Raw genomic sequence first — 11,917 nt, 5'->3', positions numbered from 1 at the left:
AACGAACGATCAAACGAACAAACCAAGGAAATAAAAGAAAGAAAGAAAGAAGGAAAGAAGGAAAGAAGAGAATAAAAGAGGAGAGGAGACGTAAAAAGAAATATATACTTGAGTCGCCCACGTCACAGCACACACTGCCTGGCCGGAGACACCAGGAAAGACTCACGAATATTCAGGGATTTTTTTTCAGAGTTTTCCTGGACTGAAGGGAGGGAAGGAGGGAAGACAGGAAGGAGATACAGGAGGGAGAATGGAGTAAAATGAGTTAAATTATAAGGAGAGGAAAGGAAAAGTGAGAGAAAAGAGTGAGAGACGAGTGGTAATGACAAAATATGCAGAAGATACACACACACACACACACACACACACACACACACACACACACACACACACACACACACACACACACACACACACACACACACACACACACACACACACACACACACACATCTATATAAGTTTACAAGTTAGAGGACAGATAACTAGCTATTTTCGACCTCATATGATTATTTGTTAAGGAACGTGAAGCAAATAAAATAAATTAACTTATAACTGAACAGTAGCAGTGGTGGAAAAAATGAAAGTTATGCTATGAGTAACAGTAGCACCAGCAACAGCAGCAGCAGCAGTACCAATAGTAGTAGTAGTAGTAGTAGTAGTAGTAGTAGTAGTAGTAGTAGTAGTAGTAGTAATGTAGAAGAGAAAGAAGAAAAAAAGGAGAGAAAGAAGAAGTAGTATTTATAATGTTACCGATGATGACGATGATTATAATAATAATAAAAATAATAATAATAATAATAATAATAATAATAATAATAATAATAATAATAATAATAATAATAATAAATAGTAATAATAACAATATATATATATAGTATATAGTAGTAGTAGTAGTAGTAGTAATGTAGAAGAGAAAGAAGAAAAAAAAGGAGAGAAAGAAGTAGTATTTATAATGTTACCGATGATGACGATGATTATAATAATAATAAAAATAATAATAATAATAATAATAATAATAATAATAATAATAATAATAATAATAATAATAATAATAAATAGTAATAATAACAATAATAATGATAATAATAATAATTATAATAATAATAATAATGATAATAGTAATGATAATAATAACAACAACAACAACAACAACAGCAACTGCAACAACAACAACACTATCACCACCACCACCACCACCACCACCACCACTCGTATCACTAATAAACAAAATAAATCTAGCACCCAGCCACCGCTCAACAAATCAGGCCTGAGAACTAACCACAACTCCCTGCACCAGCGGAAGGGCGTATCATCACCAGCCCCTCACACACACACCTGCCTGCCACGCCACCACCCCTTCCCCTTCTTCCCCATGCTCCCTGCCTCCCTCTCTCCCCGCCTCACGAACCCCCGCGCCTCACCTCTCCCTCACTGACTAATGGACGGGAGGCTATGGTAGGTAAATAAAGAGTAATTTTCCACTTGACACCCACGGCTCAGCTCAGTATCCTGAATGCCGTGTAAGGGAGAGAGTGAGGGAGTGAGTGCCCGGGCCTTGGATGGTAAATACTGGAGTGGCCGTGAGCTGTGGGGCTGTTGGCATCGCGGTGCGTAAGGCAGTGGATGAGGCAATGTAGTGACCCTGGCAGTCGGTCCCCACGAGTCTCAGTGTTAGAGTGAGTGTCTCGAGGGGAAGAAAACGAGTGCGGGGTGTTGTTTTATCTGAAGATTAGTCCTCGCCAGCGTCACACAGGATGCTCGTCGTATCACATATACATTAAGTACAGTACGTGCTGCGCTCCCTCGCCACATGCACGCTCATACATTCACGTGGTTTTAGATCCTCGGCTTCTGTATCATTTGTACTTGTGGCTCTTACTGGTACTCTTACTGGGACAATAGAGCAAGTGGCAGTGTTTTTTTTTTCGTATGAATATTCAACATTACGGTAACCAGCCAAATAGAAAACAGCAAGCTGGTCTCTCTCCCCGTTATCACAATAGAATGCGACAGTATTAAGCAAAGGTGGAAACTTAATTAGTGCATTGAAGAAAAAAAAAAAAAAACAGAAACCATCCTAGGAAAATCTCTGCCCCGTGGATCCGTGGAAGTGAAAATAATGGAAGAGTTTGTGGTTAAGAGTGACGGGACAGACACTGAAATCTGAGCACATGACAGTATTGATGGTGGGGCAGGAAGTGATGTAATGTCACTAAGCAGTACAGAGACACAGAGAGACAGAGAGAGAGAGAGATAGATAGATAGATAGATAGATAGAGAGAGAGAGAGAGAGAGAGAGAGAGAGAGAGAGAGAGAGAGAGAGAGAGAGAGAGAGAGAGAGAGAGAGAGAGAGAGAGATACTGGCCATCAAATAATGCATGCAGTAGCTCTCACTAATGAAAGTTAGATGGCCGGTCTGTTGAGCCAAGCACTAGTAATGCAGAGGTGAGGCTAATCACCAGGGCAGAGAGGTCTTCAGGCAGTGCCTATACATTAAAATTATCTTACTTGTAGTAGAGTACAAAATTCAAAGCATATACTGACTACCTTAAATTACTATGCGTGAAGTACTATAATACACAAACAAACAAAATATGTGTACGAGTTGTATATTAATTACATGAGATAGACAAGTCAGACAGAGAGAGAGAGAGAGAGAGAGAGAGAGAGAGAGAGAGAGAGAGAGAGAGAGAGAGAGAGAGAGAGAGAGAGAGAGAGAGAGAAACACACGAATAAATAAAAGATAAAAATTAACCATATAACAAATACGTTTTCAACTTTATCTAAAACAAGTTATATGTAAGTTATGGTGTTCTTGAGGTCCCCAGGCAGCTGATTCAAGCCTCTGCCCCTCTGAATTATGTGTTTCCCTGGCCGTGTGTTGCTTGACAAGGTGGAAGTGTCATATTGTATAAACACCTGGTTCATTGATTGGTGCTCGATGGATAGGTGTCAGCCAGAGATCTATATGATGATTTAGAAACAAAGAGGAGGAGGTGTTTGCATAAGGATGACGTCATTTCATTAAGTACTATGAGCTCTGAGAATAAAGGATGTGTGTGTGTGTGTGTGTGTGTGTGTGTGTGTGTGTGTGTGTGACGATGGGTGAAAGAAATAGTGCGTATTAACTTATTTTGCACAAGAGAGAGAGAGAGAGAGAGAGAGAGAGAGAGAGAGAGAGAGAGAGAGAGAGAGAGAGAGAGAGAGAGAGAGAGAGAGAGAGTTGTGTGTGTGTATGTGTCTTTGTGTGTGGGTTGAAAGGATACGAGAGCATGAGGCAATTTCTTTTTAATCTGCCGAGTGGTGTTCACGCAACTCTGTCCTCACCAGAACACCTTGATCCCCAGCCAGCCCTTGGTCACGACAGTCGCGCTACGTGAGGACATCCTGTGGGGGTTACATAACAGGCCTTCCCACACCAGCGAGCGAGACACGAACGCCGCTGCACCTCAGTAATACAGGCGCGATGACAGTGAGTGTGTGCAGTAGTGAGTGCAATGCGCCACCTTGTGATTCTGTCAGTGTGAAATAGCAGTGAAATAGAAAAGTTTATCTGTAACTTAGCACTAGCTCACGGTGATTTGTTTCGGAAAATAAGTTATTTCAAGTAGGACTGATAAAGGAAAACAAATACTGTTGTACTAAATTAATATTTGAGAAAGTTTATCTACCAACTGTATCGTTTTCTGTAGCACATTCAGAGAAAACAGATAAACAAATGGTAAACAACTCTAAAACTACACCACCTCAAAAACTACTTATAAAAAACTCACCCGAAATAAATCCCAGACTTCACTAAGCAAACTCATGTCGTGAAGGTGGAACATCACGTCTCAAATGGAAATAGACATGAGGAAACTGTCAGTGAGGAGATGAGACTCGCCGTGACGCTGCAGCACACGAGGAGACCGCGGCGAGACCAGTGAGGGAGACGCACCCGTAAACCATCTCATCTTAGACAGACACACCGGCCGGCAAGATGGGGATTGACCGGCGAATGTTGCCTATGAAGATCCATTACTTCCTTCGCTTTATGGGTACGCTTCTAATTACGCTAAATGTCTTTTATTCTTAACCTTTTCACTCCATGTCTCCTGTGTATGTCTACGGCGGGACATACACAATACTGTACTGCATGCCCTCTCTTCGGGCTTCATAAAGTGGTCCGGTGCATGATTCGAGTGCCGTTTTGAAACATACCACTGATAACAAAAAGAATGATGGAGGTATTCGAATCTTTCATTGCCTTGAGTTCTACGTATTTCTGCACGCTAAAATCGTCCAGGGTTGCTTAAAATGAAAGGATCAAGTCTCATACTGTCATTAGGAGTGAAATAGCTAAAAGATCAACATACATCAACTAAATGCTAAGTGATTTTTTTATGGTCAATGTTTGTGTGTGTGTGTGTGTGTGTGTGTGTGTGTGTGTGTGTGTGTGTGTGTGTGTGTGTGTGTGTGTAATTTCTCTCTCCCTCTCCTCAACACTGCAGTGAATGTAATGATAGAGAGAGAGAGAGAGAGAGAGAGAGAGAGAGAGAGAGAGAGAGAGAGAGAGAGAGAGAGAGAGAGAGAGAGAGAGAGAGAGACACCAGCTGGCACGTTAGTCATCTGGCTGGCATGAGGCAAGACCAAGTGGGAGGCGGAACTAAGGGCGGAGCTGTGGGGAAGGGCGGGGAAGGGGAGACTGGATTAGAGGGGGACGAGATTGTGGATGAAGGAGGGGACGAAAGGATAATGGAAGGTGGATGGGGGGCGGGAGAGGAAATGGAGGAGGGTGGGGTGGCTGAGTGGCGTAAGCGGGGAAATGCTGAGTAAGGATGGGTAGCAGAAGTGAAAGAGAGAGAGAGAGAGAGAGAGAGAGAGAGAGAGAGAGAGAGAGAGAGAGAGAGAGAGAGAGAGAGAGAGAGAGAGAGAGAGAGAGAGGTAGCACAGGTGCGCGGTAACCTGAGGGGAGAACTGTGTACTGTAATTACATCTTAATTACCTTAACTCATGATATGCTACTTGATCCCGGAGTCTGAGTACCTGCAGGGGTGAGGGGAGGGGCGCAGGGTAACCAGGTCTCTTCCTCCAGGAACGGGGCCGCTGACGGTTATCCTGCCGGTGATCACCAAGCAGATGGGGGTGCCGCCTGATGTGGTGGGGGTGATCTGGACGGTGCTGCCCTTCATCAGGTGGGTGGCGGGCTGGAGGTGAAACGCTGAGCTGCTTCCTTTGTAATACTACCACTTGTTCCTACGTAGTCTGTAAGGAAAGACTCACTATCTTATTCAGTTATAGTTCTATAGTCCATTTCAACTCATAATTTTCATAATTTTAACTTACTCTTCACTCACTTAACATAAGAACATAAGAAAATAAGGCAGGCTACAAGAAATCGTCAGGCCTACGAACACGTGGCCGTCCCTGTTTGAACTGCCACGTGTAATTCTTTCTTACCTGTGTCTAGTAACCTATACTCACACTACATGCCGGTACTCCCTCCCTGCCTTCATCACTCACTCACTCATTAATGACAAATACTCCACACTCTAATAGACTTCGTCTCTCTGCTGTGCTCCCTGCAGCTTACTGACGAAGACCACAGCGGGCGCCGTCGCGGACATCACACGAAGTCACCGAGCAGTGTTCCTCCTGGGCATCGTGTTCATGGTCACCCCACTCACTGCCCTCTACTGGGTCCCCGACATTCCTTCCTCCTCCTCCTCCTCCCCTACATACAACAACTTATCCTCCAACGCATCCACTCAGCCCCCTGCCTCCGCCTCTTTCCTCACGTCAGTATCTTCCCTCTCCACGTCTCCTGTTGAGGTGGATGAAGGTGGTGGTTTGTTTCCAAGCACCGAGGACAGCAGTGATGTAACGCCCACCGTAACCACCCCTACCGTACCTCAGAAAGGTGTGCAAATTTTTCCTAGTTTTACCCCCACACTACACCAACCTCCCTTCTCCATCCACATATCCACAACATACAGCCACAGACTTCCAGCCACACATACACACGCCCTCATCACCCTGAGTCCGCATTCTCTCTTCCATTCACTTCTCCCAACAATACTACCATTTACCCACCACACCTTGCATTCACAAACTTCCCTCCAGCATCAACATAATCTCTCTCTCTCATCATACATTCCTACACCCAAACAGTCCATCCACACACACAATTCCACATCCACATAATCCCTCCCAGCTTACATCCAGCACTCCAACGCTACATCCACACACTCCCTTTCACCCATACACTTCCTTCCAACACTCACACACTCTCTTTCACCATACACATATACACTCCTTCCAACATCCAAGCACTCCCATCCACATTATATCCACACACTGCCTTCCACACCCCACACGTTCCCTCCCATCCTCCAGCCACACACTTCTGAGGCAAGCCATCACGCCATGATAGCAAACGCATTGGGACGTTCACTTCCTGTCTTGGCATGAGCGCAATATTTAAATGCCACGAGAGAATTAATTAATATTAACTACCTTGTCGCACCTGTCATTTGCTATTTACTTAAATGAACGCAACTGATGAATTAATTTGGTATTATCGTATTATTTTTCTTTCCTTCATTCACCTTTGTAATTAAGTCACATGTGCGCAAGTAAAGTCGTAAATATGAATGTGAAGAAAATATTACCTACCAAGAACGTCCCTCACCTGTCCTCCATTCCCCTCGCGCAGGTAGAGGGGCGGAGCTGCTAGAAAGTTACGAGTTCTGGCTGTTGTTCCTCTGCCTGCTTGTGCAGTACTGCGGCCACACCACCGTCATCACCATGCAAGAGACGGTGTGCTTCCAACTACTGGGTGGGTAACTTATGACTCTCTTCTTCCTCTTGTTCTCGTTCTTGTTTTTGTTTTTTTCTTTTTTTTGTCAGTTTCATCTTTTACTGCTTCTTCTCTTTCTTTTCTTGTTCTTGTTCTGTTTCTTGTTTTTCTTCATTTTCCTTGCTTCATCTTTAACTGCCTCTCCTCTCTTCCTTCTTCTTCTTCTTCAACTACGGCGATGTCTTCTCCTACGGCATTGCCTTTTTCTTCTTCTTCTACGGTACCTCCAGTCAATCAATCAATCTTTCTATAAAAAGAAAAAGTATCGGTGACTTAGTTACGCCACATTTATCCAATGCCACCACCACCACCACCACCACCACCATTACCACCACTATACAACAACGACCTCCTTTCAGATCTACACAGCACAATGCCTTAGTCCCTCTCTTCCTCCCTATCGGTTGGTAAATATCATCCTCACTAGTACTGTAGCTCTAGTGGCCAGGTGTGATGGTGTGTTGCAGGAGAGGAGCGCCACAAGTACGGTCAGCAGCGTGTGTGGGGGACCGTGGGAGTGGGACTGTCCGCCATCGTCTCAGGAGCACTGGTGGACCTGTACTCGAAGGTAAGGTAAGGTAGGGGCTGGCTCTCTCTCTCTATCTCTCTCTCTGATTTTTTTTTTTGTCTGTCTCTGTTTTATCTCTTTCCGTTTTTGTTTTATCTTTGTTTGTCTGTGTGTCTTGTCTTTCTGTCCGTTTATTTTTCTATTTCTGTTTATATTTCTACTTGCCTGCCTGCCTGCCTTTCTGTTTCTCTCTCTCTCTCTCTCTCTCTCTCTCTCTCTCTCTCTCTCTCTCTCTCTCTCTCTCTCTCTCTCTCTCTCTCTCTCTCCTCACTAAGATCGTCCCGAGGCGCCCTGTTCACCCCGTCGTCCCCCACAGGGCACTGGCCAGAAGGACTACCTACCGGCGCATATCATTACTGCCGTCTTCCTGGTGGCGGACCTCTTCGTGGTGGCCTTCCTTAAATTCCCCCACCCAGAGAGGAAGATCAGCTCGTCCACCCTGCAGGGAGCTCTGTGGCGCCCTCACGTCATTTTGGTGCTGGTGAGACTTGCAGTTCCCCTGTCCGCAGCTACAAGGAGTAGTGGGCTGGGGTCTTTGCAAATATCCTCCTGCATCTGCTATTTTAGATAACAGTGTAGCTTATCGCAAACAAGCTCCAGAGAACAGACTACCGTTTCGTCTTCCTTTGTGTTCCTTTGTTCACTGAATCTATACAGGATTTGAGCCTCTCATGGAAAACTGTTGCTTGCGTAACAGGTTTTTCATGTTACTTTATCATGAGACATGTTTCAAAATCATTCTTGCTTTTCAGTGTTCTTTATATGATCATGATGATTCAGGAGGAGGAGGAGGAGGAGGAGGAGGAGGAGGAGGAGGAGGAGGAGGAGGAGGAGGAGGAGGAGGAGGAGGAGGAGGAGGAGGAGGAGGAGGAGGAGGAAGAGGAGGAGGTAGAGGAGGAGGACGATGACAAGGAACACAAAGTAATAACACAGCAGCAGACCCATTGGTCCTTACGGGACTTTATAGAAAATACACAATCTAGCATACAGTAAAAGTAATAGGATAGCATATACAAAGGCTCCTCCCCACCCACCGCTTCCTCCAGGCACACCCACATAAATCCTTACAATGAAACCTCGACACTAAGCTTCCTGCGCGCCTCCCGCACTCTGCAGGTGACGACAGGCGTGGTGGGCGTGGTGTCGGGCGTGCTGTGGACCTTCGAGTTCCTGCTGGTGGTGGAAGTGGCGGGGAAGGGCTTTGTACATCAGAAACTGCTGCTGGGCCTCCTGATGGGCGTGCAGTGCTTCCTGGCGGAGGCGCCTTTCTTCGTGCTGGCCGGTGAGAGAGAGAGAGAGAGAGAGAGAGAGAGAGAGAGAGAGAGAGAGAGAGAGAGAGAGAGAGAGAGAGAGAGAGAGAGAGAGAGAGAGAGAGAGAGAGAGAGAGAGAGTGGAGGACTGGGGAGGGAGTGTTACACAAGTATGAGGGCTGGAATCACACCTTTTCTCACTTTGCTGGCCACAAAAATCCATCTCTGTGAACTCTAATTGATGCATTAAGGAAAGACTGTGCTTTAGTGTCCCTTGCCTTGCTTCAACAAGAATGTGGTCAACCACCTACAAAAAACGAGTTAAACGGTCTACAAGGCAACAAGAACTGCTCTTCGAGATAAGCATCGCTAGACGAGATGGTCGGAATACGGTAGCAATTTTTGAAGGCTCTGGGTTACTGTGTTCGGCCTTAAAATACAAATGATGAAAGTGATGAACATTTTCCCACTTATTGCTCTCATGATTTCATTAGCTTTTTATTCTTTAGTAACGAGAGAGAGAGAGAGAGAGAGAGAGAGAGAGAGAGAGAGAGAGAGAGAGAGAGAGAGAGAGAGAGAGAGAGAGAGAGAGAGAGAGAGAGAGAGAGAGAGAGAGAGAGAGAGAGAGAGAGAGAGAGAGAGAGAGAGAGAGAGAGAGAGAGAGAGAGAGAGAGAGAGGTGGGGGCAGGGGAGGGTAGTGATGAGCGGAATAACAGGGGACGCTGTGATCACGGGAAGGGACAGGGGACGGACCAACTGGGGAAGGTCAAGTAGGTGAAACCTCCACCAGGGGGAGGTGACAGGTGTCACTACTGAGTAATTATATAGGCCAGGAGTGGCAGAGGGTTTACTGCTGGTGACATGACAGCGTCGTTGTCACATGTGAAAACAATTCCATACATCAATCATTGTTATTGTCCTAAGATTCTAAACATTCACAATATACAGCTTTGTTTTACCATACACAAATATTTGAAGGCTATTTTAAATAGTAAATACTAAATAAAGTGACAAGGCTGCCAGGCAGGAAATTCCCGCACCTGCCCCACGTAAAACACCTTCATATTTGCATCCGATTACAGTGACTCTCCAACCAATGACCACTCTTCGCCGCATCATTTCTATAGACTACAGGATCCGATACCACCCTACCTTACTAAAAACTCACAGGTCATGTGTCGCAGGTGATAAAAGCCGTCACTCCCGGTAGGTCGCATCATCCAGAGGCTGGGTCACGCCAACGCCCTGTTCGTGTCCCTGCTCGGGTTCACGCTCCGCCTCATCCTCTACTCCGTCGTCACCAACCCTTGGCTCTTCTTGCCGATTGACCTTCTCCACGGCATCTCCTTCGGTGTGGCCTATCCCTGCTTCACTTCCTACGCCAGCAGTGTGGCTCCCCTGGGCGCCGCGGCCACCACACAGGCCATCTTCGGCGCCATGTTCTTCGGGAGTGAGTTAACTAGGGCGTGGTGTTCCTGTAGGGGGAAGGGAAGGCTGCTGGAGGTCATGAGTATTAAAAATTCATCACTTCATCCTTTGACTCTGTATAAGTGAATGGGTGGTGGTATCTATTTATTCTGTTTTTTCTTTTTTTTTCAGGTACGGGCGTGGGAGGTTTCGTAGGCGGGCGGCTCTTCAAGGCCGTGGGTGGGTCAAGGACTTTCCTCTTCACGGGCGCGGCCACGGGCGTGTACGCGTTAGTGTTCTCCCTGGCGCACCTCCTCCTGGCAAGACTCACCAGATCGTCGCTAGGTGCGTGCGTGTGTGCGTGGTGTTTCTCTCTCTCTCTCTCTCTCTCTCTCTCTCTCTCTCTCTCTCTCTCTCTCTGGCTCACGATATTTTATCAGTATGGTAGATGGCGCTTTTTCGTGTATATACTTGGCGCCATTATGACCTTGTGATTTCGGTTCCATAACTCACTATTATCTCTCTCTCTCTCTCTCTCTCTCTCTCTCTCTCTCTCTCTCTCTCTCTCTCTCTCTCTCTCTCTCTGTCAATGCTTAACTTTGCCACGTGAACCAGGACTAACTTCAACTTCTGCTACTTCACGAATTTTGCGTTGCAGAGACGATAGGCGGGCTGGATGCTGAGGCGAGGAGGGAAAACGCGAAAGAGAAGGACGCTAAGGAAAAGGAGGAGGAGGCGGAAGTGATGCTTGAAGGTGGGCAGAAGAAAGAAGGGAAGGAGATGGTAATGGGTGTGAGTTTCCGTCAGACTGATGACAGAAACTGAAAGGTGGAAAGATGGAAGGACATTGTTACGTAGAAGTGTAAATATAAATGATTAAAGGAAATAAAGACGAAAGGACCTTGTATGGAAGGTTGTGGGTGATTAAATGAAAGAAAAGAAACGAAACGAAAGAGGGAAAGGGAAATGAGTAATGGAAGACTGTAAATATACCGAAAAGTGAGAAAAACAAAAAGAAATTTCTGTGCATAGCCGTTTACAATAAAAATAGAATAAAAACGAAATAAGAAAAAAAGAAAGAAATGATAATTGAAACAAAAGGTGAAAAAAAAACGTACACATGGCTGTGAACGGCTGAAATAAAGAAAAAAGGAAGAATGTCTGAATAATAATAATAGATGGAAATGTAAATACAAAGAAAAGGAGAAAAATAACCGACATGACCCTCTGCCCATGGAAGTGAATGACAGAAAAGGAGAAAAAATGATAGGGTAAACAAAAGGAAATATGGAAACTATACAACATATGTGAACGTGGAGGAGAGAGAGAGAGAAAAAAAAACACAAGTGAAGGGAGGAAGGACAAATGTAAACAAAAAATTATGCGAAATGCTCAAGAAAGAGAAAAGAAGGCAAATGAAAAAGGTCAAAGTGAAATATGAATGAAAGAGTTAAAAGGAAAGTGAATGAGTGAACGTACGCATAATGAAGACTTAATGAATCGAAGCTAAAGAAAAAAATACCAAAGAAAATTTCACCAAAGTTTCCTTCGCTGCCAGGAAAATAAAATATCCGTCACCAAACTTCACATCGGTGGGAGCCCTCGACAACACACACACACACACACACACACACACACACACACACACACACACACACACACACTCACACCAAGCCAGAATGCCGGACTGACTTCCTGCCTCCACTTTTTCCTCCCTGATCTATTTGTCCTCGGCGTCATGAAGGAAATAAATAAGTTTAGCAGAATTTCTTCCTATAACTTCTTACTGGAGGACTGATGACTGAGGAAATATCCACTCTTTTCTCTAGGGTGGCCAATATTCCTCTTCTT

General features: G+C 45.1%; 2 protein-coding genes across 14 annotated transcripts in view; one reads left to right on the top strand and one right to left on the bottom strand.

Moving 5' to 3' along the window:
• Positions 1-1,553: 1,553 nt before the first annotated feature.
• The window catches only part of LOC135111433 (major facilitator superfamily domain-containing protein 6-A-like), a 10,527-nt gene continuing 163 nt past the window's right edge, over positions 1,554-11,917 (top strand). The window contains exons 1-11 of one of the 12 annotated variants that reach the window (XM_064024715.1): positions 1,554-1,679; positions 3,334-4,040; positions 5,078-5,177; positions 5,571-5,902; positions 6,698-6,820; positions 7,309-7,409; positions 7,726-7,890; positions 8,526-8,691; positions 9,870-10,109; positions 10,259-10,411; positions 10,725-11,917. The exon at positions 10,725-11,917 is cut by the window's right edge and continues 163 nt beyond it. In XM_064024715.1, coding sequence (XP_063880785.1) covers positions 3,983-4,040; positions 5,078-5,177; positions 5,571-5,902; positions 6,698-6,820; positions 7,309-7,409; positions 7,726-7,890; positions 8,526-8,691; positions 9,870-10,109; positions 10,259-10,411; positions 10,725-10,891 — 1,605 coding nt within the window. In that variant the 5' untranslated portion in view covers positions 1,554-1,679; positions 3,334-3,982 and the 3' untranslated portion in view covers positions 10,892-11,917. The other 11 variants (XM_064024719.1, XM_064024716.1, XM_064024718.1 and 8 more) reach the window with 11 other exon arrangements.
• LOC135111437 (uncharacterized) overlaps positions 11,903-11,917 on the bottom strand; it is a 103,601-nt gene continuing 103,586 nt past the window's right edge. For both annotated transcript variants that reach the window (XM_064024727.1, XM_064024726.1), the window contains one exon: positions 11,903-11,917. This exon is cut by the window's right edge and continues 294 nt beyond it. The gene's annotated coding sequence lies outside the window, so the exon portion shown is untranslated.

Source organism: Scylla paramamosain, chromosome 22 (assembly GCF_035594125.1).
Source record: "Scylla paramamosain isolate STU-SP2022 chromosome 22, ASM3559412v1, whole genome shotgun sequence".
NCBI lineage: Eukaryota > Metazoa > Arthropoda > Malacostraca > Decapoda > Portunidae > Scylla > Scylla paramamosain.
Note: the sequence above shows the minus strand (reverse complement) of the source record. Positions and strands in the feature narration are given on the sequence as shown.